Source organism: Lepidochelys kempii, chromosome 4 (genome assembly GCF_965140285.1).
Source record: "Lepidochelys kempii isolate rLepKem1 chromosome 4, rLepKem1.hap1, whole genome shotgun sequence".
Classification (NCBI taxonomy): Eukaryota; Metazoa; Chordata; order Testudines; family Cheloniidae; genus Lepidochelys; species Lepidochelys kempii.
Genome location: NC_136383.1, coordinates 137,822,770 through 137,850,054, shown reverse-complemented (window position 1 = coordinate 137,850,054; position 27,285 = coordinate 137,822,770). Strand labels below are relative to the sequence as shown.

At 41.4% G+C, this 27,285-nt stretch overlaps 1 protein-coding gene across 4 annotated transcripts in view; it reads right to left on the bottom strand.

The window, feature by feature from the left end:
* Nucleotides 1-27,285, bottom strand: part of EXOC6B (exocyst complex component 6B) — a 450,860-nt gene that overhangs the window by 380,843 nt on the left and 42,732 nt on the right. For all 4 annotated transcript variants that reach the window (XM_073343016.2, XM_073343018.2, XM_073343017.2 and 1 more), the window contains exon 2: nucleotides 1,008-1,173. In XM_073343016.2, the coding sequence (XP_073199117.1) occupies nucleotides 1,008-1,173 (166 nt within the window). The remainder of the gene's footprint in view (nucleotides 1-1,007; nucleotides 1,174-27,285) is intronic.

The window sequence follows — 27,285 nt, the reverse complement described above, 5'->3', positions numbered from 1 at the left end:
CCCAACTCTGGAAACTCAGAAGCGGGGGGTTTGTTCTGATATTTTTAGAACTGACAAAATTGTTCATTCCCCACATTTTAGGATACAGTGTCTGAGAGACAGGTCCAAGGTCACCTGTTACTCCATCTGCCCCCTATACCTAGAACAGACTCCATTATCATCTGGTTTCTCCGTTTCCCCTCAGAGCTCAGCCCTGGGTTGCTTGCCACTGCTGATCTGCACTTAAAGCTTATTTCACTCAGTGGACTAGTATAAGCAATACTGGCAAAAGTGCAGTCTTTTGCTGGTATAAGGCATGTCTACACTAGAAGGGTTTGCTAGTATAGATATAGTGGTATAAATGACCAGCAAAGCTTTTCTAGTGTAGGCGAGGCCTTGGTCCTTCTGACGTTTCAGGGTATGGCTACACTGCACTGAGGGTGCAGGGAGTGATTGCAAAGCATGGAGGCATAACTGAGCTAGCTTTAATCTAGATAGCTAGGGTATCAAAAGTAACAAAGCCACAGCAGCACGCAGTGTACAAGCCTTGATGGGACCCGGGTTATATACTCAAAGGGCCAGACTGCACTGAAGTCCATGCTGTCGTAGCCTCATCGCTATTGGTATCTGAGGTAGCTCATGTATGTCTACATGAGCTGCAATCACACTGTCAACTGCAAGGTACACATACCCAGGGCAACCACACTGCAAAACACTCCAACTACACAGAGTGAATGAATTAGCAGCTGATCAGTTGTAACATGAGCTACTGCATCCCCAACTTCATTACCAGCTTGAAGCTTCAAGCCATCCCTCCTGATGGACCAGCCAGCTCAAGCTTAAATCACCCCTTAACTCAAGCTAAATTTGTGGGGGGAACGGGATGGGAGTGATGTTAGGAGCAAAGCTACACCTCAAGCTAACAATGTAGTGAAGACAAGCCCTAAGTCAGAAATGAAAATATTTCATTGTGCCACAATATTACCCTTTGATAGAAGAGATATGTCTTTGCTAAATTTCTCTCTTACCTTAAGCTTCTGGGCTTCTCCCCTAACTTTCAGGAGCTCTGTGATGGAATCTACAAAGCCTTGGTAATGGAAGTTGCACATTTTCTCAATCTCTCGGTCATGGTTTCGAATTCGGGCTTCCAGTTTTTCCATGAAACGACCATGCTCTTCGCCATCATAGACAGACCTAAGAAAGAGGAGTTTCCAAGGAGGTTAGAATTGTGTTACCTGTCTATATAATTACTTAGAATAAATTCACAAAATGCTAGTTGTTAAACAATAACCAATAGCCTCTGGACAGAGTTGGGGGGGGGGGGTTTAAAGTGGCGCTTTACTTTTAACTCATGTTTGAGGATATTCTTGTGTCACACATGTTCTTCTCTTTTCCATTCAACAAACATTTGCTTTCATTCCTGTTTCTCTCACAGACCACAACGTTTCTATTCAGGGCACTGGTAACTGGACACAGAACCTTCCTCCTCTATTTAGGTCAGCAGTTCAAATCCAGTTAGGCCAACAGAGACCAAAACTGGCTGCTATTTGACGGGTGATTGGTAGCCTTTATGAAGTGACTCTGTGGGCTTCAGACCAGCTCCCAGAGGACAAGTCACATGAGAAAAGCACAGTCTCTGCTGACACAAATTGCCCCCTTGTTAGCACGGTCAGCAGGGCTGCTGGAATAAGTGGGACATGGGACTGAACTCCCCACCTCACCTCCCAAATGGCCCTTCCCTGTCAGAGGTAATGAACAAAGGCAGGAAGGCCTGGTGGAAGCTTGCATTCATCCTCCATGTTGGGGAAAAATAGGTAATCTCCAGAGAGGTCAATCCAACAATATCCATACGCACAAAATTCACATTCACAGAAGTCATTCAACAGGATTTCTTGGGTTCCCATATTTGTTCAAAGAACTCCCATATAAGATTTGATTACTCCCTGCATGGAAAGCTCAGACTGACACGTAAAAAAAACAAACAAAATCAAACAATGTTCTTTTTACTCCGTACATCAGAGACAGAAAACACTGTAACAGCATCATCACCGACAATTCTGTGAGGTGGACTAGATTACAACTCATCCATCGGCAGATATATTGCCTCCGTAAGCCTAACAAACTTGGTCTTGGCAGCAAACATAAGCAGATGTTATTCCAGAAAGATAAAAGAGTGATGTAAAGTATGAAAGGTACTTTTTTCTGATCATAAGCACATTAATTTTCTAACATGAGCGGAAAGATTTTAAATACAGGCTTACAATCCACAGGATATTCTGAAGACTGTGACAATTTTAAGACATCTAATTCTGAATTTAGCCTTCTTGACTGACTCACTGATTTTCCTGCAAACCTCGACGTTTACAGCAATTGTGTTAAAAAGGTGATGTTATGTAATTTCAGAGACCGAATACCTTAATTCACTATTGCTGTCCAGTGATTTGAAAGGTTGGGGATGAAAAGAAACTACAGAAATACAAAAAAACCCAACTCAACAGATGTATCAAGTAACCCTTTAGAAGAGGTGGTCAACTAGGTGACTCCTAGTGAACATTTTAAGTAATGTTGGGGGAGAAAAGTACCTAAGTGATTTAGGAACACAGGTCTGGCTTTCAGTGGAATTTGTGCTCCTAAGTCACTTGAAAATTTCACTCTCTGAACTCAAGATAGCATCCCTAGGTGTCTACAGTAAAAATCAAAATGGGACTAAGCGCTGAGGAGGGAAATGTTGAATAATTATCCTTATGATGTATTCTGACATCGTGAGTTATGCGCTTTCAATCTCCCATTCTCAGGAGGGTCGTAATAGGGTGGAAACCCTGCATATTTAGGGTCTTTACTTATTCTGCATTGATTGCAAAAGAAAGCTTTTAAATAAGTCCAATTCTACGCACATTTCATGGTCATTGACAAAAGCAGAGTAAAAAGGCATGCAATTCTTTAAAGTTCACAACACAGCTTCCTTCAGTGCTATCCAGTTTCTGCCTTTGGAATAAGCATCTGAAGAGACAGCGACCTGACATTCACGAAAGCTAGGATGTTGCCACAGTATCGATTATGGTAGTTTTTATTGCACTGTAATCAGGTAGAGAGTTTTGCCAAGAAATGACTTATTTAGAACTTAGAGAGAGAGTGCCATCTAGTGATGGTCTATTTATTTGCAATGCTCCTTATGTATATCCTAAATCAATACTGCACATCCTTTCTAATAACCTGCATCTTAGCTACAATCCAAAAATGCAAATATAATAGCATATATATTATTCAGCTATACAACTCCTTGGTAGACTTCACTATAAATTTAAAAGAAAATGGAAACACTAATTGAAAAAGTTCCAAGCTGACATAATGCAGTTCCACCACGGGAAAAATACTGTTTTGCATTTATGTAACACCTATTATCCAAGAGTCTCAATATGATTTATGAACATTAAGCAAGCCTCAGATCTCCCTAATTTTACAGATGGCAAAACAGATACAGACGTCCAGTGACTTATTCAAGGCCAAAGAATGAGTCAGTGACAGGAAGCAACAAATCCTAAGAGTCCTAGATATCAATCATCAGCTTAAACTTAACACCGCTAAAGCCAAAACCCTTGTCTTCCCTTCAAAACTCTCCCCTTTATTCATCACTGTCTACACCACCACCATGCGCCCTGTCACTATGACCCATAAGACAGGCATCATCTTCAATTTCTGTTGGTGAGAGAGACTTGTAGAAGAGCTCTGTGGAGCTTGAAATCTTCTCTCTCACCAACAGAAGTTGGTCCAGTAAAAGATATTACCTCATTCACCTTGTCTCTCTAATATCCTGGGACCAACACAGCTACAACAGTGCAAATTATTAGGTATTTTGGCCATACTATACTCTCCTGTTGGATCACCTTTCTCCCTATATTGGGTCAGCTTTCTCCCCCTACTATTTGCATTATTCCTACATACTCTGACCTACACTCTTACTTGTCTACTTATGCCTGTGGGCATCCATCACCTAGTCTACATCCATTTTATCCAATTATTCCTCTTGCCCTCACTTCTAACGCTCTCTGGGACTCTACACCATTTGCATCCATGCTGAAACCTTGTAAAGCCCCTGGAAACGTTCCGACGGAAGTTCTGTAAAAACGTTCCTTGTTATGTCTGCCGATTGGATGTTTCTGTTTACTGAGCACATAAAAAAATCAATTTAAAAAACAAAAAATTCAAGACTCAACTCGACCTTGGATTGTGTCACTGTGTTTCACAATGCCCATGTTCATTAAAACAAGCTTTGGTTTTGCAAAGGTCAAATGGAAAAAACTTTCCAGGAAAGTTATAAAAGGCAAATGATGGACCAGAGTCACACCAGTTTCTATCTGACAGTCTTGTTTTTAACAAAGTTTATCTCATACAACGGGGCAGCCAAATTTCACCCATCTGAAGCCCATACTGTCAATCATCAGGGCCCCATCCAAGTGGCATGAATTGGAGCATATGAAGCCACCTTTATCTTTAACACGGTGGTGAGGATCTTTTAGACAGGCCTACACTGCACCTCGCCACCCTGATCCACATGCTTCTCAGATCAAAAGGGAGTCGTGCATACTGGGCTCTGTTGTCTATAAGCCACATCCTCATTCTAGAACATGGATGGCTACGGCCTGCATGCAACCCTTGGGATTCATTTTGACCACTCCTTGCCATACAACTTAGTAACTCATTAAAATGCATTTAGGCACAAGCTGGGCAGATGTTGACAGGAGGGAGGAAGGGGGGACGGCGTGGTTTTGTGGCTACCACAAAAGACAAGCCTGGAAAATAGGAGTCCAGGGTTCTGCTCCAAGCTCTGCCACAAGCTTCCTGCGTGGCTGAGCTCATCACTGAGGGAAAGGGCATAGAAAAGCTGTGTGTAAACTAGGGATAATGCTTCCCAATCTCACAGGTTTCAGAGTCTTTACGAGTTCATTCATTAATATTTGCCAAGGTCTTTGAGATCCTCAGATGGAAAGTGCTATGGAAGTTTAAAGACGACTTATGCAAGCACAGCAAAATACAAATGCAATACTACAAGAAAGGCTTCCCAAGCCAGTATTCAGCCTGTGTAGGAACTTCTATAGGTTTGTTCTGCATCCTGAAAAGAGTGGGTCCAACGAACGTGGTTAACACCACTCTAATCAGTTTCAAATTATGACAGATTAGGAGCCTGACCCTGCACCTTTACTCCAAATGGGAGTTTTGCCTGCTTTATGACTGCAGGATTGGATCTCCAACAGAATATAAATAAATTAAACTGAAATTACAAGAGGAGAAGGAATGGGGAGGGAGGCAGGAAATATCTCCCAAGAAATCTCTGGGGACAAAATAAAAAAAAAAAAATCTGGAACAGTGCAAGGACATTCTGGGGACAATGAACAGAAGTGTCTTGCTTTTTGTTTTCAATTAATATGTGGAAAAAGTTCTTGGGTCTGGTTCCGGACTTCAATTTTTATTTTATTTTTTTTCCTTCTTAATCTTCTGTAGTGGTTTTAAGGCCTCTGAAACATTTCTTCTCATTCGGCTACATAAAAGCTCTAGCATTTTGTTTATTATGAACGTTAAAAATGAGAGGAAAAAAATTAATTACTGCATAATGTAAAAAAAAAAAAAAAATGATTAATGCAACATGCCCATGGAAGGGTCAAACAAAGTTTGACAGCTCAGATCTGTTTCGTACACAATGTGAAACACCAAAATCATTGAGTTCCTGTGTTCACATTCTTGCGATTTGCAAAATGTCTGTGTAGCAAAGGGACACCAGCAGATTATACTTTTTTTTTTTTTTTAAAACAACCAGTTCTCTTACTCGTGTTACTAATACCTGAAATTTTTTCAACTGAAAATCTTAAGTACGGAATTTCCTTTTCATCTTGTACGCTACTTTTATTTGTGCACTTCACTAAATTTTTCAAGTGATGATCGATCAGTCAATCCACTTTCAGGTTTTCCTGAACCAGCAGAGCGTTCTGACATTTGGGTTACAAACATTACAGCCACACCACTCTTGCATACTTTTAATTAAAAGTATTTTTGTAATCGTGACAAAGTTTGTATTAACAGTCTAGAAAGTGGTTCCTTTATTTGTATAAATTCAAAACCTTCATTTTCAACCAACATTGACAGAGCCCCTTTAACAACTGTAAACATTAGCAAACTACTAGAGGAAGTGGTATTATGTTGTCATTAGAGTCTACACTAGGAAGCAGCTCCTGAAAATAAATCCTGCTCTTTGCAGGGCTCTAATATGGCTGAGTAGCAGTTAAAATACGGTTTGACGCTGCCCTTACAAGCAAGACCTAACCATATTATAAGGAGGTCAAGAAGCTATCCCATTGTAACCCCAATCCCCACAGTTTGTGTAGCTAGGATGCTAATCTTTGAATCCAACCAGCGCAGCAACATTAGATGCCACCGATTAACACCTTTCATGCAACATGGATTTCCTCAGCGCCTGCCTTCACCACTTACAGCAGAATATGATGGGACTGTCAGCTCTGTCATAGATGATGGTTCCTGCATGGTTTTGCTAGAATAGGAAACTTAGGGAAACAGGAAGTAGATACAGGGCCTTTAACGTTCCAAGGGCGTCATTTAAGTAACAACAGGACACAGGCCAACCAAAGCAAGATAATGCAAAATTCAGGCAAGCTACCACTCTTCCCACACTTGTCTAGGTGTTACACAAAGTGTACAGGTAGATACTGTAATATCACACCAGGACCTGAACATCTCAAACACTAAGGCATACCTTAGTGATAGCAGCCTTGGGGCAAGGGGAAGATTGTAAAGAAAATAACAGTATGAGGTGTGAATGCATGGTTTTTTATTCAGAAAACAATGATTTTATTAATATGTTCTGGATCTTTATTAATATGCTAAACTTCAGTAGCACTCTTCATCTGAAAATCTCAAAGCACCTTACAGCCATGAATCATGTCTCAACACCCTATTAAGTAGGAAAGGGATACATATAGATCACTTCCTCCGCACAGAAGTGGGGCCACTTCTGGAGCGAATACAGCAGCTGCTTAATAAAATTACTACGTAAGTTTAGGACAGGAAATTAAGAAATTGTACGGAAAAATTTAGGGAATCTGAACAATTATCCAAGCAGGGATTTGGCCAAGAAACTACAGTTAATATCCCTACTCTAACAAAAGTGCCATGGGGCCTGCTAATTACCGTAAAGAGACAGGATCTCAATATTTACTCGACACTTCAGACCTATCTATACTAAGATTTTTTTCTAAAATTCCTTCCCTTTACTACCACCGAGTCAACCTCTACCAGTGGGTGGTGGCATCAAGTTAGGGCTTCGCTACATAAATTATTCTGGAATTACTCGAGGTATGAAATCGTTTATTCCAGAATAAAAAAAATACTTTTTCCCCAAACTAGCTTAACAGATTTTGGAAGCAGATTCTGAAATAAGTATCCACACATGGAGTTGTTCGGAAAGAGCGATTCCGCTTTAAATTCCCACCCTATGTTATTCCAGAATATCTCGTGTAGACTAGCCCTCCACCACACTATTGAGGAGCCCTGTTCCGAACAGGGTTAGACAGCATAGAGAGCCTAAAATACTAGTGTTCACTGTCCATGTCTAGGCTAGCGCCCTCACTGTTAAAGTAGGTAGGAAGACTAGTGCAGCAGCAACTATGGCTTCTCAAGAGTCACACTGCCAAAGTCGTACACTTCGATAAGCTTCGGGTCTCGTTAGCATGCAGACACTTAACAGGATGCTACAATTAATCTCATCGCTGTCAATTCACTGTGTCAAGAATTTACCAAGATCTTGTCTACAGACAAACAGTCACTGGGTTAACTAGAGGTGTTTTTTAAAACCAATTCAGTAAAATCTGTGCAAGTTTACATTCAGATGCTTATTTTGGTTCGGGTGGCTAATTTTGGCTTAGTTTAGTCTGATAAAAAAAGAAGTCAGAAGCCTCTTTGTTGACCAATCATGGACATGAGCCATCTCAAACCAGTTGCCACTCATGTGTGGCACAAGTGCAGATTCTACAGAGAAAATGCAAATGCCACTCCTTACTAACATGCCAGTCCTAAGTGTATCACACTGTGGCAAGACCTATGGAATCACTTCACACAAAGATGAATTAAGGGCAAAGGAACAAATTTCCTGGTGTTTTGTCATTGTTTTATTTCTTCATCATTTTGTATTTAATCGGGCCCCGAATCTTCCTACCTTTGTTTTTATTTCATTTTTCACAAGGGGGCCCACCCAAGCTCTGGCCACTGTGTAATCATAGTATCATAGAACTGGAAGGGACCTCGAGAGGTCACCTGGTCCAGTCCCCTGCACTCATCATGATAAAACATACACCAAATAGTGATCCACAGCAGAGTACCTCAAAGCAATTTTTCACAACACCCGTTTGAGGGAGAGATTTTTATAATCATTTCCCATCATGTGCCTCAGTTAACCAGAAAGGGGATGTGATTTCCCAAGGCTACACAGTGGGTCAGTACCAGAGCCAAGGACATAAGTTAGACAGAGAAACTTAGCATATAAAAGAGGACTCTGGTTTCTACTAGGGCACCTAAATGAATTAAGTGCATATTTATTCTGGTATTTCTAGATGCTGGAAAAGAATTCAACCACTTGGTTGAACTGCTTCATGGATATTGGTTTGGAGATTTCTGAGAGTCTGTATTATACCTCAGAGGCTCTTTTCATTGTGAATAGGCATCTAGTAGGTTTTCCTGACCAGTTTTTCATGCCCTCTCTACTGAGCTACTGGCAATTCTCTTAAAAAATCCAGAATAAAGATTTTTCAATTCAGGGAAACTGTCCTAAGTCACATTTTTACATTTGTTTTGGAAGAAAATGTGGTCTGTGGAGCGAGCCTAGCAGGCACGCCTCAGCAGTCTGTGATACCGTTCTTCTCCTTTCCTGCCAGTCATTGATGTAAAAGCAGACTCCCAGACCAGGAATTTTTCCTCTTCCTCTCTTGAAGGAGGAACCCAGGGAGCAAGATGCAGGCCCTGGAAACAAAGTGCAGCCTGTTGTCTCCTTTGCTTGCTGCAAAGAAGACAATCTGCTCCTCAGACACATCCTCACTGGCATGAAGCAGGTCTTGGATCTTCCTGTGAACCTCCTGGTAGAATCTGGATGCCTGTGGCCAAGTAGCCACATCAACTGCCCTGACCATCATTTCACCTGAGTCAAAGGATTTCCATATCTGGTACCGAGCCAGTCCTGCACTCTTGAAGACTAGCTTTTTATGCTCCTACCGTTTTTTTGTGGGGAGGGAATCAACCAGGATGGAGGTCTCTTTCCATAGCTCCATCCTTTAGCTATGCAAGCCTGGTACCCACAATGCAAAGAGCTGCAGAGACCATCAAATTCTTCCCCCAAATGAATTCCAGCTCAGGATTCTGGAATGCAGCACCAAAGGCGAAGCTGCCAAGGTCTCTGAAGCTTGTGGGAGATAAAGTGAGCAACATCCTTGGCGAGGGTGTACTTTTATACTCAGTGGTGTTGACATACATAACAGCCAGTAGAGGGTCTGAATAGAATTCTCCCCGCTACCTCTGCCCTCAAGGGCCAAAAAGCCCTCAAGACTAGTTGAGTTCCACAAGTGTCACACTAACAGGCTAAGACCTAGGAGGGCAAATATGCACAGATGCTTTTTTAAAAAAAAAAAGCAAACAGCCTAATATGTGAGCTACTTAGGGCCCAATTCTCTTTCCACTAAAGTCAACATCAACCCTCCCATCAACTTCAGAGGTGCAGGATTGGACCCTCTGTTAATATTTATTAAGTGGTCTGAAGTACCACTCAGTTGCTTATTTACAGGAGCAAAGCAATTTAAAGAATGTAATACAGGGATCACCCAGCCACATCTGGGGTGGAACACGGGAGCTGCTTTGTGCCAGCAAGTCCAAACAAGTCTTTAAGAAGAGGAAGTCAAGAATAATGACTCCAATTTAAATTAAGTTTGAACAGCTTGGTTACAATCTTCCTATTAGGAAATAGGCCTTTTATCATCTGCAACTAAGAGGGAGAGCTTGAAAAAAATTAACATGCGGTGTTGAAAAGCGCCAGGAAATGTAGGGAGCTACCCAAAGCCAGGCAGCCAGCGCAGCTACAGCCAACAAGAATCCCCCCAACTGAGGCAAATATGAAGAGAACTGGCCATGAGCAAAGCTTTTAATTTCCCTCCTTTTAGAGAGCACAATGGAAACAATTCCCCAAGAACAAAAGCGATGCGTCAGTGGGCCCTACTGTCTCAAACTCTTTCAAGTTGGAAGGACAGTTGATTTGCACCATGTGTAGGACAGGAATGCTAGCTAGAACCAAGCAAGATAAATTCAGCCCCTCCAAGCTGGTTAATATTAAACTGAAATAATCATCTTTACAATAACGGTAAACAAAAACACTGGTTTACAATGGAAGAGATTTAGCAATGTGCCCCAGTCACACTTCCTTTGCGGGGAATCTCAGTGTTCATACCTCATGTACTATGGTTGGCAAAAGTGTTGAAATATGGGTCAGTCACATGCGTAAATGCCAGAGGACACGGTATTAAAGACACCACAATGTCCTCATCTCACCTCTGCTTGGCCTACCATGGTGTTCCAGCACATTCAGTTCTTTATTAAAAATAAAACAAAGGGGAACATAGAATGGCTTGGATGCAGAGTATATGTGCTACAACACAGAGAAGAAGAGGCTGAATTATATATATCAATTTTCCCTCTTTGGTGGGCATACCTCTGCCTCTATTAAATAAAACTACTAAATAAAAACTGCACTGTTTAAAATGAAAGTAGCTATACATTAATTGGAATATAATTTAGCTCTCTCTCATTCCTCAAGGGCAGAGAGAGTAGGGAGGTGATTTTACCTCTGCATATTGCATTGGTGAGACCGATACTGGAATCTTACACCCAGTTCTGGCATCCACATTTTAAAAAGGATATTGAAAAATTTGGAGAGGCTACAGAAAAGACCCACAAAAATTAATTGAGAACTGAGAAAATGCCTTACAGAGAGAGACCTAATGAGCTAAATCTGTTTAACTTATCAAAAAGAAAATCATGAGGTGACTTGTTTACAATTGAAAGTACTTTGGGGGGGAGAAAATACCAGGTATTAATGGGCTCTTTTTTCTAATGGAGAAAGGCATATCAAGAATTAAAGGCTGGAAGCTGAAGCCAGATAAATACAAATTAGAAATAAGGTACAAATTTTAACAGTGAAAGTGATTAACCACTCAAACAAACTACCATGGGAAGAGGTGGATTCTCCATATCTTGGTGTCTTCAGACCAAGACTGAATGTCTTTCTGGAAAATACGTGTTAGCCAAAAAAGTTATTGGGCTCAATATAGAGGTGATTTGGTGAAATGTCATACTCTGAGATATTAGGAAGATACCTAATGGTCCCTTTCTGGCCTTAAACTCTATCAATCTATGCAATGCAGGCATTTTTAGAAGGAGATCATCCTTCCTGTACCTGTACCCCACTGAATTTGTGTCTCATTTTCAAGTCTCAGATAAACACCTATTTCCACACTTGCCTTTATGTCTTAATTTCACTTTTCTTTAATAAGTGTGTAACTGTATTTGAAATAGAGATTGTATCCAAGATGCCACTAATTCAAGGGCTGACCAAACTTTATGGCCACCAGAATACATAGTCTGTTGTAAAAAAAAGAAAAAAAAAATCGGACACTCTACCACCTGAAGGAAAATCTTCACTAGATATAGCAGCCTTTCGGATTCTGTTTTCAGGTAGCGTTGGCAGTGGTGCACAAATGCAATCCAGAATACAGCAACACTGTGCAAAATAGTTGCATTTCAGTTAATTCATAGGTGTGGCTAATTCTCCATTGTTCACACCACGCTATTAGAGGATTCAAAATGACATCCCTGACTCCTGTCCTTGGAGAAGTTGCCCCTACCCAACAAGCCATCTTTGTTTCCTCCATTGCCTACAGAAATGATTTACTTGCTATCAGCAGCGATAACTAGCTCAACCCTTTCCATAGGGTTGAGGGTAACCTGGGTTCCTCTTTCAGCTGGCTCTTTGGCAGCTGAGCACAAACATAGTGCATTCTATACAAACCATTGTTCTTGCCTGCAGAGAGTTGGAAAGGAAAATGGGATTATTTTATATACAATAAGGTAAGTACAATTCCCATTTGATAACTGTTAAAAGTGACAATAGAGATTAAGACCCTAAAATCTGACCTACCATATCTCAAGATTTACAACCTGCTATAGAAATCCTGTGCAATCATTGTTGGCAAAGAAAAACTATTCTCAGAGCAGTGATCAGTCACTGACGCTGGGGCATAAACACTTACACTTCAGCATAGTCAGATGCCTTATAAACTGTTGAAAATTCTATGCAAACAAAGCTTCCAATTTCAGCTCCATGTAGAAAAAATTGGAGCAAACCGTATGCAAAAATATGCTCTTGGTTCAGAATATGAATAACCGAATAAAAAATATTTTCAAACTTTTAAAGCATTACTATTCTAGTCACTACATCTTTAAAAAACAGATTAGAATACCAAAAAAATATAATATCAAACTTAAAAGATTCAAATTGGAAGCTACCATTCTGATAACCTGACAAAGTAGATAACGCAAGTCCCGTGGGAAAGTATATAAAATCAAGTGACTCAAATTGTAAATTCTATCCAGTCTTCCCATAACAACTTGAAAGTCCCCTGCTTAAACCATGCCCTAAGTTGCAAGAACTTCATTCCCCATGTCCTGGACCAACTTCTTGGAAGAATTTGTACAGTGGCAATTGTCACTTACAGAGACACCACCAACAAAGATAGTTATCAGAGACTGAGAAATAGTGAAAAATTAAAAAAAAAAAAAAAAACTAGTGCAGCTTTCCTTTAAGCAAAAAAAAAAGGGGGTGGGGGGGCCTACAATTTGTAACATAGCTGCCAATGAAATTATTCCAGCTCTATAAATAATTTGTAATACCTGCAAGGCACAGATTGATGGAATCGATCCAATTTGCTTCCAAGCTACACATTCATAACAGTCCTAACATCCTCCCCCTTCGACATTTAAGATTGCTTAATTTTTTTAAAAAATATTTACCATGCAATACATCTTTTAGCAACATACTATTATTTATTATTTGTAATGTGGTCCCAACTAGCGGCCCCAATCATAGAACAGGGCCTAGTTATACTAGGCTCTATATAAACATAACAAAAAGACAGTCCCTGTCCTGTCTCCCCCTTCCCCAGTAACTAGATCCAGAGCAATTTGTTAGTCTCTAAGGTGCCACAAGTACTCCTTTTCTTTCCACAGTACTGTAGTTCTAAACTCAGTAACTATTTCATGCATTTAACGCTCAGCTTTGTTTACGTATAAAAAGGACGAGCCAGTAGCAACATCAACAACAGGTTAGACGTATAGGGAGGCTTTTGAGCACAGGAGTTAGAACTTCTGCTGTAGTGCCTTCCAGAATCTAGGGCCAGATCCTGTGTGAGGTAAAAAGGACCAGGAAACTAGCCACTGACAGAATTCCTTCCTCAGGTTAGGATTTCTCTCAGTTTTCCCCCTCCCTCCCCCCCTCCACACACACACACACACCCCGGAAATCAATCAAGTTATGTCACCTTCATGCCAGGAAGGGATGGACTGGTATTATTATTTCTATTACTGAATAGGCACAATATGGGAGTAATGGAATAAGATGTAGTCCTGGGCACGGTGAGAACACTGGCCCCTCTGCATATAATTGTTTCATGCCTCAAACATCACATATTAGTACAATAAAGCTCAAAAAGCATCCAGACATTGGGAATGTCTTCACTCCACTGACAGAAGCTTTGCATTAATGGTGATTTAGTTACTGAAGATATAGCTTATTTGTAAGTGTATGTCTATCTAAGGCATATCTTTAGTCCCCATTACCATAGTAGGGGGAGGGGGCTCACAATCATTAGGGTATTTATCTCACAATGCCCGTGACGTAGGGAAGTACATTACTCCCAACAATCTTTTTATTTTTTCATATATTAACATACGTCAAGGAAACTGAGGCAAGAGAATATGCAACTTGCCCAAGGTAAAACAGGAATCCAGCACAGGGAACTGTACTGGGGTCTCCGAGTCCCAGGCTAGCACCACCGAATGTTGAAGTCAGCTCTCATGTTGACTTATTGTGTGGCCTTCTTTGGGTAAATCACTTAATTTTTGTGCCTCAGTTTCCCCCTTTGTAAACTGATGATATATCTGATGATATATTTATATTACGAAAGCACCCAGAGACCCTAACCAGTATCAGTGAGTCGGGGGGTGAGTGCTGGAGAAACACAAGTTAAAGTCCTTGCCCAAAACAGCTTACAATCTAATCTAAGACAAGGTATAACAAGTGGGTATAATACACTAGAAGGGAAAGGAAGAGATAGGTGGTAGAAATAAGAATGTGTGCTAACCCAGGGTCCAAGTTTGAGTCAAGCTGGGACCCGGGGTCCGAGCCCTATTGCTTTGCAGTGTAGCCGTAGCCCTGCTTGACTCAGGTCCAGGGAGTCATCCAGAAGTATCCCACAATTCCATGGGCTGGCTATGCACAGGACCTGACATTTCTGAAATCAGAAGTATGTTGTTGTTTTTTTTAAATTGGGTAAATATCACTGGTCCTCTCCCCAGCTATAGCCAGTTGAGGGCTTCCGGCAGCCATCAAAGTAGAGGCAAGTTCTGGGGAATGATCTGAAGGAGAATGTTGTGGTTTCTCATACTAATTTACGAATGGTGTTTCATGAGGAAGGGGCAGCAAGGAAGAGAGTCAAGACGCTTGTGGGAGAAGTGGACACGTTGACAGAGAGGTAACTATAAAACAGAGACACTGAAAACCTGGTGGCTCCTTAGTCTGAATAAACTAGATCATCCCAGTCTTCAACCAGACATTCAGGGACACCACCACCTAGTGTTGTAAATTCTAAATTGCATTTAGTTTAGGCTTCTCTTCAAGCAGAGTTACTGTGCAAAACAACAAGCAGCTTGATTTTGGTGTGAAGATGATTAAAATGAGTCCAGACTGACTACCTGGAAGGCCCCAAGTTGAACTTCAAGCACAGAGCAGCTGAAGCCAGGTACTTCTGCTGATGAGCAATCCAGACTCCAGTTGCAGTGGATTTCATAAGAGTTAAAAGCCAGACACAGAATCAAGAGGAAAGTTCTCAGAAAACTGAAACCCAAACAGTAGTTAACAAAAGCAATCTGGAAATATTGTAACACCTTCTCCCTGAATAATCAACTACAATTTCACAAAGGCTATACTGCACTGAAAAGTAGGACAGGAGCCTGCAAACTTTACTCCTGAGGGAATTCTGTTGCAAAAAATTAAAAATTCTGTGCCAAAAAATTAAAATTCTGCACACAGTATTTTAAAGTTCCGCAAATTTTAATTTGTCACACATGTGGAGACTCCAGCATGGCAGTGGGGAGCACAGTGGCTGCATGGAGAGGGGAGGAATCACTCTGCAGCTCGTTCCCAGGACATCGACTCAGTGGTGAGGCTGCACCCAACACTGACAACACAAGGACCAGGCCTGCCCCTCCATGCCAGGTGCTGGCAGGCAGGATCAACCCAGCAGGATCCAAGTGTGGAGGGAGCGGGTTCTGTATGGGGCCATCTGGGTGTGGGCAGCTCAGTGGGGGATCCAGGTGCAGGGGAGAATCTGGATAGACAGGGGCTTGCTGTGGGGTTCCAGGTGCAGGGGCAGTAGGACTCTGCAGGGGGTCCTGGTGAAGGTGGTTGGGGTTCAGCGGAGGGGGAGTCTGGGTTTGGGGGGCTCAGTGGGGTAGGGATCCAGGTGCAGCTGGTTGGGGCTCAGTGGGGTGGGGGTCTGGGAGCTCATCCAGGTGGTCCAAGTGCAGAGGAAATGAATGGGGCTTGTCGGTGTGGAGGTTCTGAGTGTAAGGGGGGGTGAGGCTCAGCAGGATGCTCTAGGTATGGTGGGTCCGGATGCACAGGGTTTGGGCTGACAGGGGAGCAGTTACCCGTACAGTGATCCCTCCCCTCCACAGTTGAGAAGTGGTGGGTGCAGGAAGCTGGTATGGAGTGTTTGCAGAGCTTCCTGCAGCCAAGGGAGATTTCTGGGGTTGAGTCTGACCTGGATCTAGCTGCTCTGTGAAGGGGAAGAGCAAGTCCCATCCTTCCCAGCCTCTCAGCCCAGCCGGGACTAGCAGCTGAGCCCAGTACAGGTTAGGAGACACCGGCCAGGCTCACCCCAGCCTCACCCCACCCCCTGCAGTGATTTACCTCTCTGCCAGCTGCACTGGGCACCCAAAACATACTGCTCTTGAGGCTTCCCTTTGCTTCCCTGTCAGAAAGTCATTTTTCTACAGGGAAGCAAAGAAATCTGCAAGGGACAGGAATTCTGCATGTGTGCAGTGATCCAGAATTCCCTCAGGAATAAAATTTTGGTTCTTGTCTCTTAAGGCACATCTAAAATGTGTTCAGTAATCTTCTTAGATGTGTAACATTACAAAGAACAGATAAACCACAGTAAAAAAAAAATCAGAGAAGTACCTCTTTTAAGCTGCTTTTTAAAGATCTATACAAGAATTTCAAGCAACTGTTTGCCCTTAAACACCATCTTTCACCTGTAGCCATCAAAATATTTCACAAACCATCCATCCTAACATCCCCATAAGATAGGTGCTCTGTTTAACTTAGCAGGGCAAGTTGAACAGAGCAATTATGTGACTTGCTTATGGTCACACAGCAAATCAATGGCAGTGCTGGAAATAAAGCCAATCGCCTGCTCTCATCACCACGCCCTCCCACCAACGGAGATCAGAAGCAAGAAGACTTTAAATTCACCATGACAAATTAACAACAACAGTTCAAGTGTATGTTGGGGCCTAATCTACTCCAACCCACTCCAGGCCCGCAAATACACAAACATTTCTCATTCATACTAACATGCATTGCAAGTAACATTTTCATAAGTGCTTGGCGCTCAGAATTAGAGTCAGATTCTCAAAACGGTTCAGCAACCAGTGGCTCCCATTGAGAAAAATAGGAACTTCTAGGTGCTGAACTCTTGTAAGTTTGGCCACCTCATACAGGTGTCTAAATGGAAGGTGACTGATAGAGAACTCTTTTGTAGAGCCTAGCCACAGCTGCGACTAGAAAGCCCTTGCGTATGCAGAATTACTTGCAAAACAAAAAGTGAGTCTTTTTATGAGGACTCAGTTGTCAAACAAAGTTAATTTAGGGCTGGAAATGGAATACCTGCCTTTAAAAAAAAAAAGGATTAGTAATGGTTACAGCTAACCATCTGTATAATTACACACTTCACTATAAATGTAGAGTTTCCTCCTTTGTATTTTCAAAGTTAAAATACAGCAGTTGAAATCTCACAGCACGAAGCCTGTTAACTAAAAGAAAATGGTCTTGACCAGCTAACTGTGCTAGTAAGATACAGGCTGATAAGACATCGCATGTATGACACAGGAGGCAATTGTCCTGCTCTATTCAGTACTGGTGAGGCCTCTAAGTACTGGGTCCAGCTCTGCCGGGGGGAGGGGGGGGGGAGTGGTGTCACACTTTAGAAAAGATGTGGACAAATTGGAGAGACTCCAGAGAAGATCTACAACAACAACAAAAGTGTTTTAAATCTTTCCTCATAGGTCTGGTTTTCTAAACAATTGGGCATGTTTAGTCCTCCAAAAAGATAACTGAGGGGGGAATCTGATAACAGTCTTCAAATATGTTAAGGACTGCTATAAAGAGGATGGCAATCAAGTGTTCTCCATGTCCTGTAGCAAAGGAGGTTTAGGTTAGATATTAGGAAAAACTTTCTAAGGATAATTATATATAAGGATAGTTAAGCACTGGAATAGGCTTCCAAAGTGTTTAAAGAAAGGTTAAACAAAACACCTACAAGGAATGATGTAGGCATACCTACTTGGTCCTGCCTCAGCACAGGAGGCTAGACTAGATGACCTGTCGAGGTCCCTTCCAGATCTATACATCTATTATTCTATGCTTAAACCGAGAAAAAAAACCAACAGCCTGCAGTCACACAGCGCTATTCCTTTGTGATGCTTCACTGGATGTAATTTAAAACATTTGATTCCAGGACACAGCTTTTTGCTTCCTGGGATTGCCACAGAGGTAGTGTGCTGGAATAGGAAGCAGTTACTAGGATGACACAGAAAGCATTTGGTAATGTTCATTGGCACTTCTGGCGCATTTACAAATAAAAGCAAAAACTGGGTGATCAGCGTAACTACTGACATTGGGCTGGGGATCTACATCTGCAACCCTACAGGCATGCCAGCATGGGGCACTTTCAGTTACCAAAAAAGAAACTACCTCCACCCCCACTGCGTTGCACAGAAATACCCATAAAGATAAATTCAAAGCAGTGGGCACACAACAAGAGAAGGCAAGAATGACCTTGTTTGCATCTTAGAGCTGATTAATGTACAGAAGGAGGAATTTTGTTGTAATTGTATTTAAAAGTACACCTGCATTCACAAAGACTGGTAGCATGGTTTCAAAGCTGTTAAACCAGGGGTCACTCAGTTCTATTCATCTGAGCCACTAACACACAGTCTAACCCTTGGCAAGTCTTAACAACATAATTTTCTTGTTAGTTAAATGTACGGACTGCAAACTTTAAAAGCGCTGTTTTCACTTATGCATGCAACTTCCATTTGGTGGTGGGTTTTAAGATTACAAGCCCAATTACATTTTTAGAGTGCTTTTAAAATCAAGTACAACTTATTATTCGGTTTTATCAAAATACCTCAAATGAGTCCTGTGTGTTGTTATATAGTGGGTACTGAGCTGTTGCTTTGACATATAGGTGCTTTTTGGTTAGTAGAACATACTACTGAAGAGAACTAAATTTGAACTCTTACAGGATTAAGTGATACTTCATTACAAGACATTTGCTTTCAGAAAAGAATCAAATTTAATAGCTTTCTTTTGCTTTGGAAATAGCTAATCAACCTCAAAGTGATTGAGAACATTTACCCAATCATTCAAACTGAAGGTTGGTAATTTTAAGACACTAAACCAAGTTCATTCCTGACGTAAAACTTCATTAACTTCAATAGAGTGATGCCAGGGACAAATTTGTCATATTAAGTGCAGAATGTCTGGATTGGATATAAAAACCAAACAGGGTTTGTAATTAAAATATATAAACTATTCTTCAGATATAACCCTTTACCCACAAAAGGAAAAAAAATTGCTCAGCTTTCATGAGGAAGGAAGAATGAAGAGGCAATTAAGCATAACACTAGGAAGCCAGGAGACCTGGGTTCCATGCCCATTTGTGCTACAGACTTCCTTCTTTGTGACCCTCAGCAAGGCTCTAAGGTATTTGTAATTCAGTTTCCCAATTTGTAAAATGAAGGGGTTTTTAAATCTGTATTGCATTAGTGCCCAGAGTCCCCAGTAAACTACACTTGCTTTGTGTAAAAGAATTAATTTCTTAACTGTTGCACTTTGAGATCTTTGGATGAAAAGTGTTACAGAGATGCAAAGTATTACTATGTTTTTATACCAGAATTAAGGTTTAGCCCTCTTTGCATTCTCCAGCAAAGGTCCTGCAATATTTGCACTTTTGCAACTTTTTTTTCTGGGCTTGTCACATATTTTTTTAAGAGACTATCTGAGCTTAAATTGTAGGTGATCACTTGAACAATAAACATTTTGAACTGTTGAAAACGGGGAACCAAATCAATAAAATGCCATGTGAAGAACAAAACACTGTAGTCTTTATAGAATTACACCATCCTTTTCATGCTGATTGATTTACAACCAAACAAGATAGCAACATTGCAGAAGCAAAACAATCAGGATAGCTAGTACACAGTACAGTCGCCAGATGGCAGCAAAGTAGAAGATTTCTCTTCAGAAATCCAGGGCAGAAGAGTACAAAAGTTACTCAGACTAGTCTAGGTTGAGAGAGAAGTGCCCCGCTGGTGGAGGGGAAGACACGACCACACTCAAACTACACAGAGTGACTGGATTAAGAGACAAGTTGCAACCTTGAGCTGCTGCATCCCTACTGCATTACTAACTCAAGTATCAGAGGCACCCAGACTTCAACCCCCCCCCCCCACACACACACACACCACGCACTAGGCCAGCTAGCTTGGGCTCAAGATTTGTGTGTTAGGACGGGAGTCAGGCTGGGGCAAAATTCAAGTTATACCTCAAGTTAACAATGCAGTGAAGACAAAGTTTTCAAATCTGAATTTATGCCAGCACAATTCAAGTTTCCCACTGCTGATGGGTGCACTGGTGTGGGCAAGTCACCAGCATTTAAGCCATCATACCATCTAACCCAGTGGTTCTCACAACAAATTTTTTGGTGGCCTCAACTCTTACTGGTGGCTGCCCTGATACTTTTTCCTAAAATATTTAACTTTAGAAAAAACAAATAAATATGCCCCTATACACATCCAAATCACTGTAATTTATTTATGTAGAGTTGGGGGTTTTTTGCAGACTCAATAAAAATAATGCTGTGAAAAATGAGATTTGTATGTGCGTTTATATCACTTTTCACAGCAGACTTAGTAGCTGGCTAGGAGGCTGTGATCAGTGATATTAACAAACCTACAAGTATCACTGATCACAGCCTCCCAGCTAGCTAAGTCTGCTGTGAAAAGTGATACTTGCATGTTTGTTAATAAATTCAGACTGGAAATAAGGTGTACATTTTTAACAGTGAGGGTAATTAACCACTGGAACAAATTTACCAACTGTCATGGTAGAGTCTCCAGCACTGTCAATTTTTAAATCAAGACTGGATGTTTTTCTAAAAGATTTGTTCTAGTTAATATTTTGGGGAAGTTTATGGTCTGTTTTATACAGGAGGTCAGATTAGATTATCATTGTGATCCCTTCTGGCTTTGGAATCTAAAGAAATATCTCTAGTTTTGTCCGAAAACTGAAAATACTTGGGGTTTTGGGCAAGCATTTTTTCAACAAAAAACATTTCCTCCGGAAAGCAGGCACATTTCATGAAAATTTTGTTTGGTTGAAAACCCAGTTTTCCACTGAAAAAGCAATTTGATGGAAAAACTTCAACCAGCCTTATTCGACCAGTTTAACACACATTAAAGGCGCACTGCCTTCTCTATACTAAGTTAGCAACATATATTGGGTAAAAAGAAAAGGAGTACTTCTTGCACCTTAGACACTAACAAATTTATTTGAGCATAAGCTTTCATGAGCTACAGCTCACTTCTTCGGATGCATGCAGTGGAAAATACTGCATGCATCCGATGAAGTGAGCTGTAGCTCACAAAAGCTTATGCTCAAATAAATTTGTTAGGCTCGAAGGTGCCAAAAGTCCTCCTTTTCTTTTTGTAGATACAGACTAACACAGCTGCTACTCTGAAACCTGTCATTTATTGGGTAATATCTTCCAATTCCTAGTCTAGACAAAGCAATGCTGGTCAAAACTTGAACAACCTGACTAGACTTGTACACCCACCCCACTATCTGTGGAGGAGCTGCCTGGGCAGACTTGCTACAAAGGGGGGGAAGAGGGGGGTGTGGGAGGAGATTAAAAATGCAAGTGTAGACAAGTTTTATGTATTACACGGGAAAAAATCCCAACTATATAGCTGAAAAAGGTAGCAAGTGGATCAAAATTAGGCTACCAATTAATGACAGGTTTCAGAGTAACAGCCGTGTTAGTCTGTATTCGCAAAAAGAAAAGGAGGACTTGTGGCACCTTAGAGACTAACCAATTTATTAGAGAATAAGCTTTCGTGAGCTACAGCTCACTTCCTCAGATGCATATCGTGGAAACTGCAGCAGGCTTTATATATACACAGAGAATATGAAACAATACCTATTCCCACCCCACTGTCCTGCTGGTAATAGCTTATCTAAAGTGATTTCCAGCACAAATCCAGGTTTTCTCACCCTCCACCCCCCCACACAAATTCACTCTCCTGCTGGTGATAGCCCGTCCAAAGTGACAACTCTTTACACAATGTGCATGACAATCAAGCTGGGCTATTTCCTGCACAAATCCAGGTTCTCACATCCCCCCCACCCCCATACACACACAAACTCACTCTCCTGCTGGTAATAGCTCATCCAAACTGACCACTCTTCAAGTTAAAATCCAAGTTAAACCAGAACATCTGGGGGGGGGGGGGGTAGGAAAAAACAAGAGGAAACAGGCTACCTTGCATAATGACTTAGCCACTCCAAGTCTCTATTTAAGCCTAAATTAATAGTATCCAATTTGCAAATGAATTCCAATTCAGCAGTTTCTCGCTGGAGTCTGGATTTGAAGTTTTTTTGTTTTAAGATAGCGACCTTCATGTCTGTGATCGCGTGACCAGAGAGATTGAAGTGTTCTCCGACTGGTTTATGAATGTTATAATTCTTGACATCTGATTTGTGTCCATTTATTCTTTTACGTAGAGACTGTCCAGTTTGACCAATGTACATGGCAGAGGGGCATTGCTGGCACATGATGGCATATATCACATTGGTGGATGTGCAGGTGAACGAGCCTCTGATAGTGTGGCTGATGTTATTAGGCCCTGTGATGGTGTCCCCTGAATAGATATGTGGGCACAGTTGGCAACGGGCTTTGTTGCAAGGATAAGTTCCTGGGTTAGTGGTTCTGTTGTGTGGTATGTGGTTGTTGGTGAGTATTTGCTTCAGGTTGCGGGGCTGTCTGTAGGCAAGGACTGGCCTGTCTCCCAAGATTTGTGAGAGTGTTGGGTCATCCTTTAGGATAGGTTGTAGATCCTTAATAATGCGTTGGAGGGGTTTCAGTTGGGGGCTGAAGGTGACGGCTAGTGGCGTTCTGTTATTTTCTTTGTTAGGCCTGTCCTGTAGTAGGTAACTTCTGGGAACTCTTCTGGCTCTATCAATCTGTTTCTTTACTTCTGCAGGTGGGTATTGTAGTTGTAAGAAAGCTTGACAGAGATCTTGTAGGTGTTTGTCTCTGTCTGAGGGGTTGGAGCAAATGCGGTTGTATCGCAGAGCTTGGCTGTAGACGATGGATCGTGTGGTGTGGTCAGGGTGAAAGCTGGAGGCATGCAGGTAGGAATAGCGGTCAGTAGGTTTCCGGTATAGGGTGGTGTTTATGTGACCATTGTTTATTAGCACTGTAGTGTCCAGGAAGTGGATCTCTTGTGTGGACTGGACCAGGCTGAGGTTGGTGGTGGGATGGAAATTGTTGAAATCATGGTGGAATTCCTCAAGGGCTTCTTTTCCATGGGTCCAGATGATGAAGATGTCATATATTGATATTCCTACCTGCATGCCTCCAGCTTTCACCCTGACCACACCACACGATCCATCGTCTACAGCCAAGCTCTGCGATACAACCGCATTTGCTCCAACCCCTCAGAGACAAACACCTACAAGATCTCTGTCAAGCTTTCTTACAACTACAATACCCACCTGCAGAAGTAAAGAAACAGATTGATAGAGCCAGAAGAGTTCCCAGAAGTTACCTACTACAGGACAGGCCTAACAAAGAAAATAACAGAACGCCACTAGCCGTCACCTTCAGCCCCCAACTAAAACCCCTCCAACGCATTATTAAGGATCTACAACCTATCCTAAAGGATGACCCAACACTCTCACAAATCTTGGGAGACAGGCCAGTCCTTGCCTACAGACAGCCCCGCAACCTGAAGCAAATACTCACCAACAACCACATACCACACAACAGAACCACTAACCCAGGAACTTATCCTTGCAACAAAGCCCGTTGCCAACTGTGCCCACATATCTATTCAGGGGACACCATCACAGGGCCTAATAACATCAGCCACACTATCAGAGGCTCGTTCACCTGTACATCCACCAATGTGATATATGCCATCATGTGCCAGCAATGCCCCTCTGCCATGTACATTGGTCAAACTGGACAGTCTCTACGTAAAAGAATAAATGGACACAAATCAGATGTCAAGAATTATAACATTCATAAACCAGTCGGAGAACACTTCAATCTCTCTGGTCACGCGATCACAGACATGAAGGTCGCTATCTTAAAACAAAAAAACTTCAAATCCAGACTCCAGCGAGAAACTGCTGAATTGGAATTCATTTGCAAATTGGATACTATTAATTTAGGCTTAAATAGAGACTTGGAGTGGCTAAGTCATTATGCAAGGTAGCCTGTTTCCTCTTGTTTTTTCCTACCCCCCCCCCCAGATGTTCTGGTTTAACTTGGATTTTAACTTGAAGAGTGGTCAGTTTGGATGAGCTATTACCAGCAGGAGAGTGAGTTTGTGTGTGTATGGGGGTGGGGGGGATGTGAGAACCTGGATTTGTGCAGGAAATAGCCCAGCTTGATTGTCATGCACATTGTGTAAAGAGTTGTCACTTTGGACGGGCTATCACCAGCAGGAGAGTGAATTTGTGTGGGGGGGTGGAGGGTGAGAAAACCTGGATTTGTGCTGGAAATCACTTTAGATAAGCTATTACCAGCAGGACAGTGGGGTGGGAATAGGTATTGTTTCATATTCTCTGTGTATATATAAAGCCTGCTGCAGTTTCCACGATATGCATCTGAGGAAGTGAGCTGTAGCTCACGAAAGCTTATGCTCTAATAAATTGGTTAGTCTCTAAGGTGCCACAAGTCCTCCTTTTCTTCTTGCTACCAATTAAGTTACTTCTACCAGCATCAAGATCAAGTGTTATCCTTAGACAGTTTTCATCCTTTAATATTTAACTGCAAGGTGTATAAAGTTATACACCTTTAACTGTAAGGTGTATAAACGGAAGGCCCTCACAAAACTCCATTGATCTGTTTTCAAGTATATTTGAAATGGGTTATATTACAAGGCTATGTAGCTAAAAAGAAGTTCTGTCCCCCTGAGAATGATGAAAGTAACCCACAACCACAAGTTATTCATTATTTGTACTTCAATGGCAGTAAAAGTCCCTCTCATGGATGAGGACCCCTTGTGCTAGGCACTGTAAGAACTGAAAGGACAATGCAGTAGCTTGTCTTTTTACGGATACAGACTAACACGGCTGCTACTCTGAAACCTATATAGTCTATAAAGCACAATAGGATTCTGCTATATAAAAAACAGCTATTATAGTAATGAGCTGTTGCATCACTGGGAACAAAGTTTCAAATTTATATAGAAATGTAGATTACTAAAGCAATATGCTTATTTTATATTACATCCACTTGGCCTCTTTAAAGCAAATGGTAGTTACATTTCAAAAAGTGTTCTGTATGGTATAATCCATGTTGAAGTACTTTGAGGTAGCTAAAAATGGCAGATCTACTCATTTCGATACCGGATTTTTTAAAAAATGATCTATGATATGTTCACCCAGTTTCTATTTTTAGTTCCTGGTGCTCCCTATAAAAGGTAAAAGATGTGTCCTCCAGCTTTAAATAGATGCAACCCCTTCCGTTTGATCAAGGAGCCGAAGGTCCTGAATAAGCTTAAAGTTATTAGAATTTATATAGAGGAAAGTTGACCATTCTTATTTATTAAATTAAGTTTGGTCAGGCAGAATAGCATCCTGTTACCTATCTATAGGCCCACCTGTTTTGTGTATCACTCAGCAATAAAATGCTTGTAGGCCACTTAGTGCCTGTTGCTTAAGAACAAGTGCTTAAGTTTAGTCACTCACTTGAAAATCTTGGCCTGAGTTGTTCTGATTAAGTACCTGAACCCTGCCTAAAGAATGCCTAATCAATATATATGCAAGAACCCGCACCCAGAACCAATCACCCCTCAACACACACACACACAAACCCCTAATAGCACCACAGGTCTACCAAGAACTATGCAATTTGTGACTGTACCACACAAACAGGTCCCTATATCAGGAGGACGTAGCCCAAGATTTCAGTGTTAACATAATCTAGGTGAGCACTCCAGATTTCAAGAGTGATTTTAAGGGAGCTTGAAAAGAAATTTATCATATGGGACACTAATGTTAACCAGTCCCATAACAAAAATTAACATAAAGGAAAATTTTTCTACTTATTATGGAGATTCCTGCTGCAACTGTGTAACAGGGATTCAAACTTTTTGGTATGTATGAAACGTTCAACATTTACTCTGGGTACAGAATGAACTTTCAAGTTAATTCGTTTGAGAGTTAAAACAAAAAGTGAATATTTTAAGAACTGTAGAATCACTGTTACGGATTTTGCCCTACATTACCGACACGTACTCTCAACCTTAACTCCATCTTGATGCCTGGTGTGTCCAGGAATTTATATTGCCAGAGCACCTAGAGGCCAGGTCAGGTCAGGGCCCACCACTGCAATAAGTGTTGTCCAAGTGTATAGAATGTGACAATCCCTGCCCCAAGGGTTGTACGCTAGCCTTACATGGCCCATTTCCAGGGAGGGAAAAAAAAAAAAAAAAAAAAAGTCAGAGGCTTAGAGAGTGTTTTCTCTGAATTCTTTATTGCTCAGCACCAGTTTCATTCTCTCCACCAGCTGACAAAGTAACATGAAGCTCTTCAATTCCACCCCCACTTATTATGCTATATGCTATCACACAGTCAGGTCTTTAGAGGCATATCAAGCATAAATTGCTAAATCTACTTGAAACTCACGCATTTGCTAATCCATCTGCTGCCATGCAGGGTTGGTTCCTCTGTTTGTTGAAAACTGTGTTCAAAGTCTGTTTTACTTAAAATGAAAACAATAAGGAGAATTTTGCTAAAAATAAAGTCAACTCCCAATCTACCGTTTTGGGCAATTTACTACCAACATTTCAGTCTCAGAGGCTTGTTTTGGAGGGACGGGGGGGTTGGCTCTGGTGGTTAGAACCATTTGAGATAAAAGTGCTTGAAGCTCTGTATCAGATACATCAGAAATGCAAAAAGGTCTGTTAGATCATGTAGTCTAACCACTAGCCAGTGTAAAATTTGTTCCTGATCTGTAAGTGCTTTGTCCAGTCCTGTTTTCAGTGCCCCAAGCATGCTCACTTCACCATTAACGTTTTCAGACTGATTTTTCTTTTGCTTAATTGCACCCCATTACTCCTAGTAACATCCTCAATTTCAAGCAACAATACTGAGTTTTGCCACTTGAGGGCACCAAAACAATTGCTAAATTCTCAAAAAGGCAGCAAAATGCCCAATTTATGAGGCTTTGCTGAGACCAAATGCTTTAAAACCCGAAAAGGGGACAACTTGTGGATAACATATTTTACAGAGAATGTGTTGTAGCAAATAATTTATTTTATTTTTCTTAATTATAATTGCAGCATCCAATACTGTAACAATTATCCAACTGTCTGTCTGCATTCTCAGCTGATGGCCCCAGTTTCACAAAG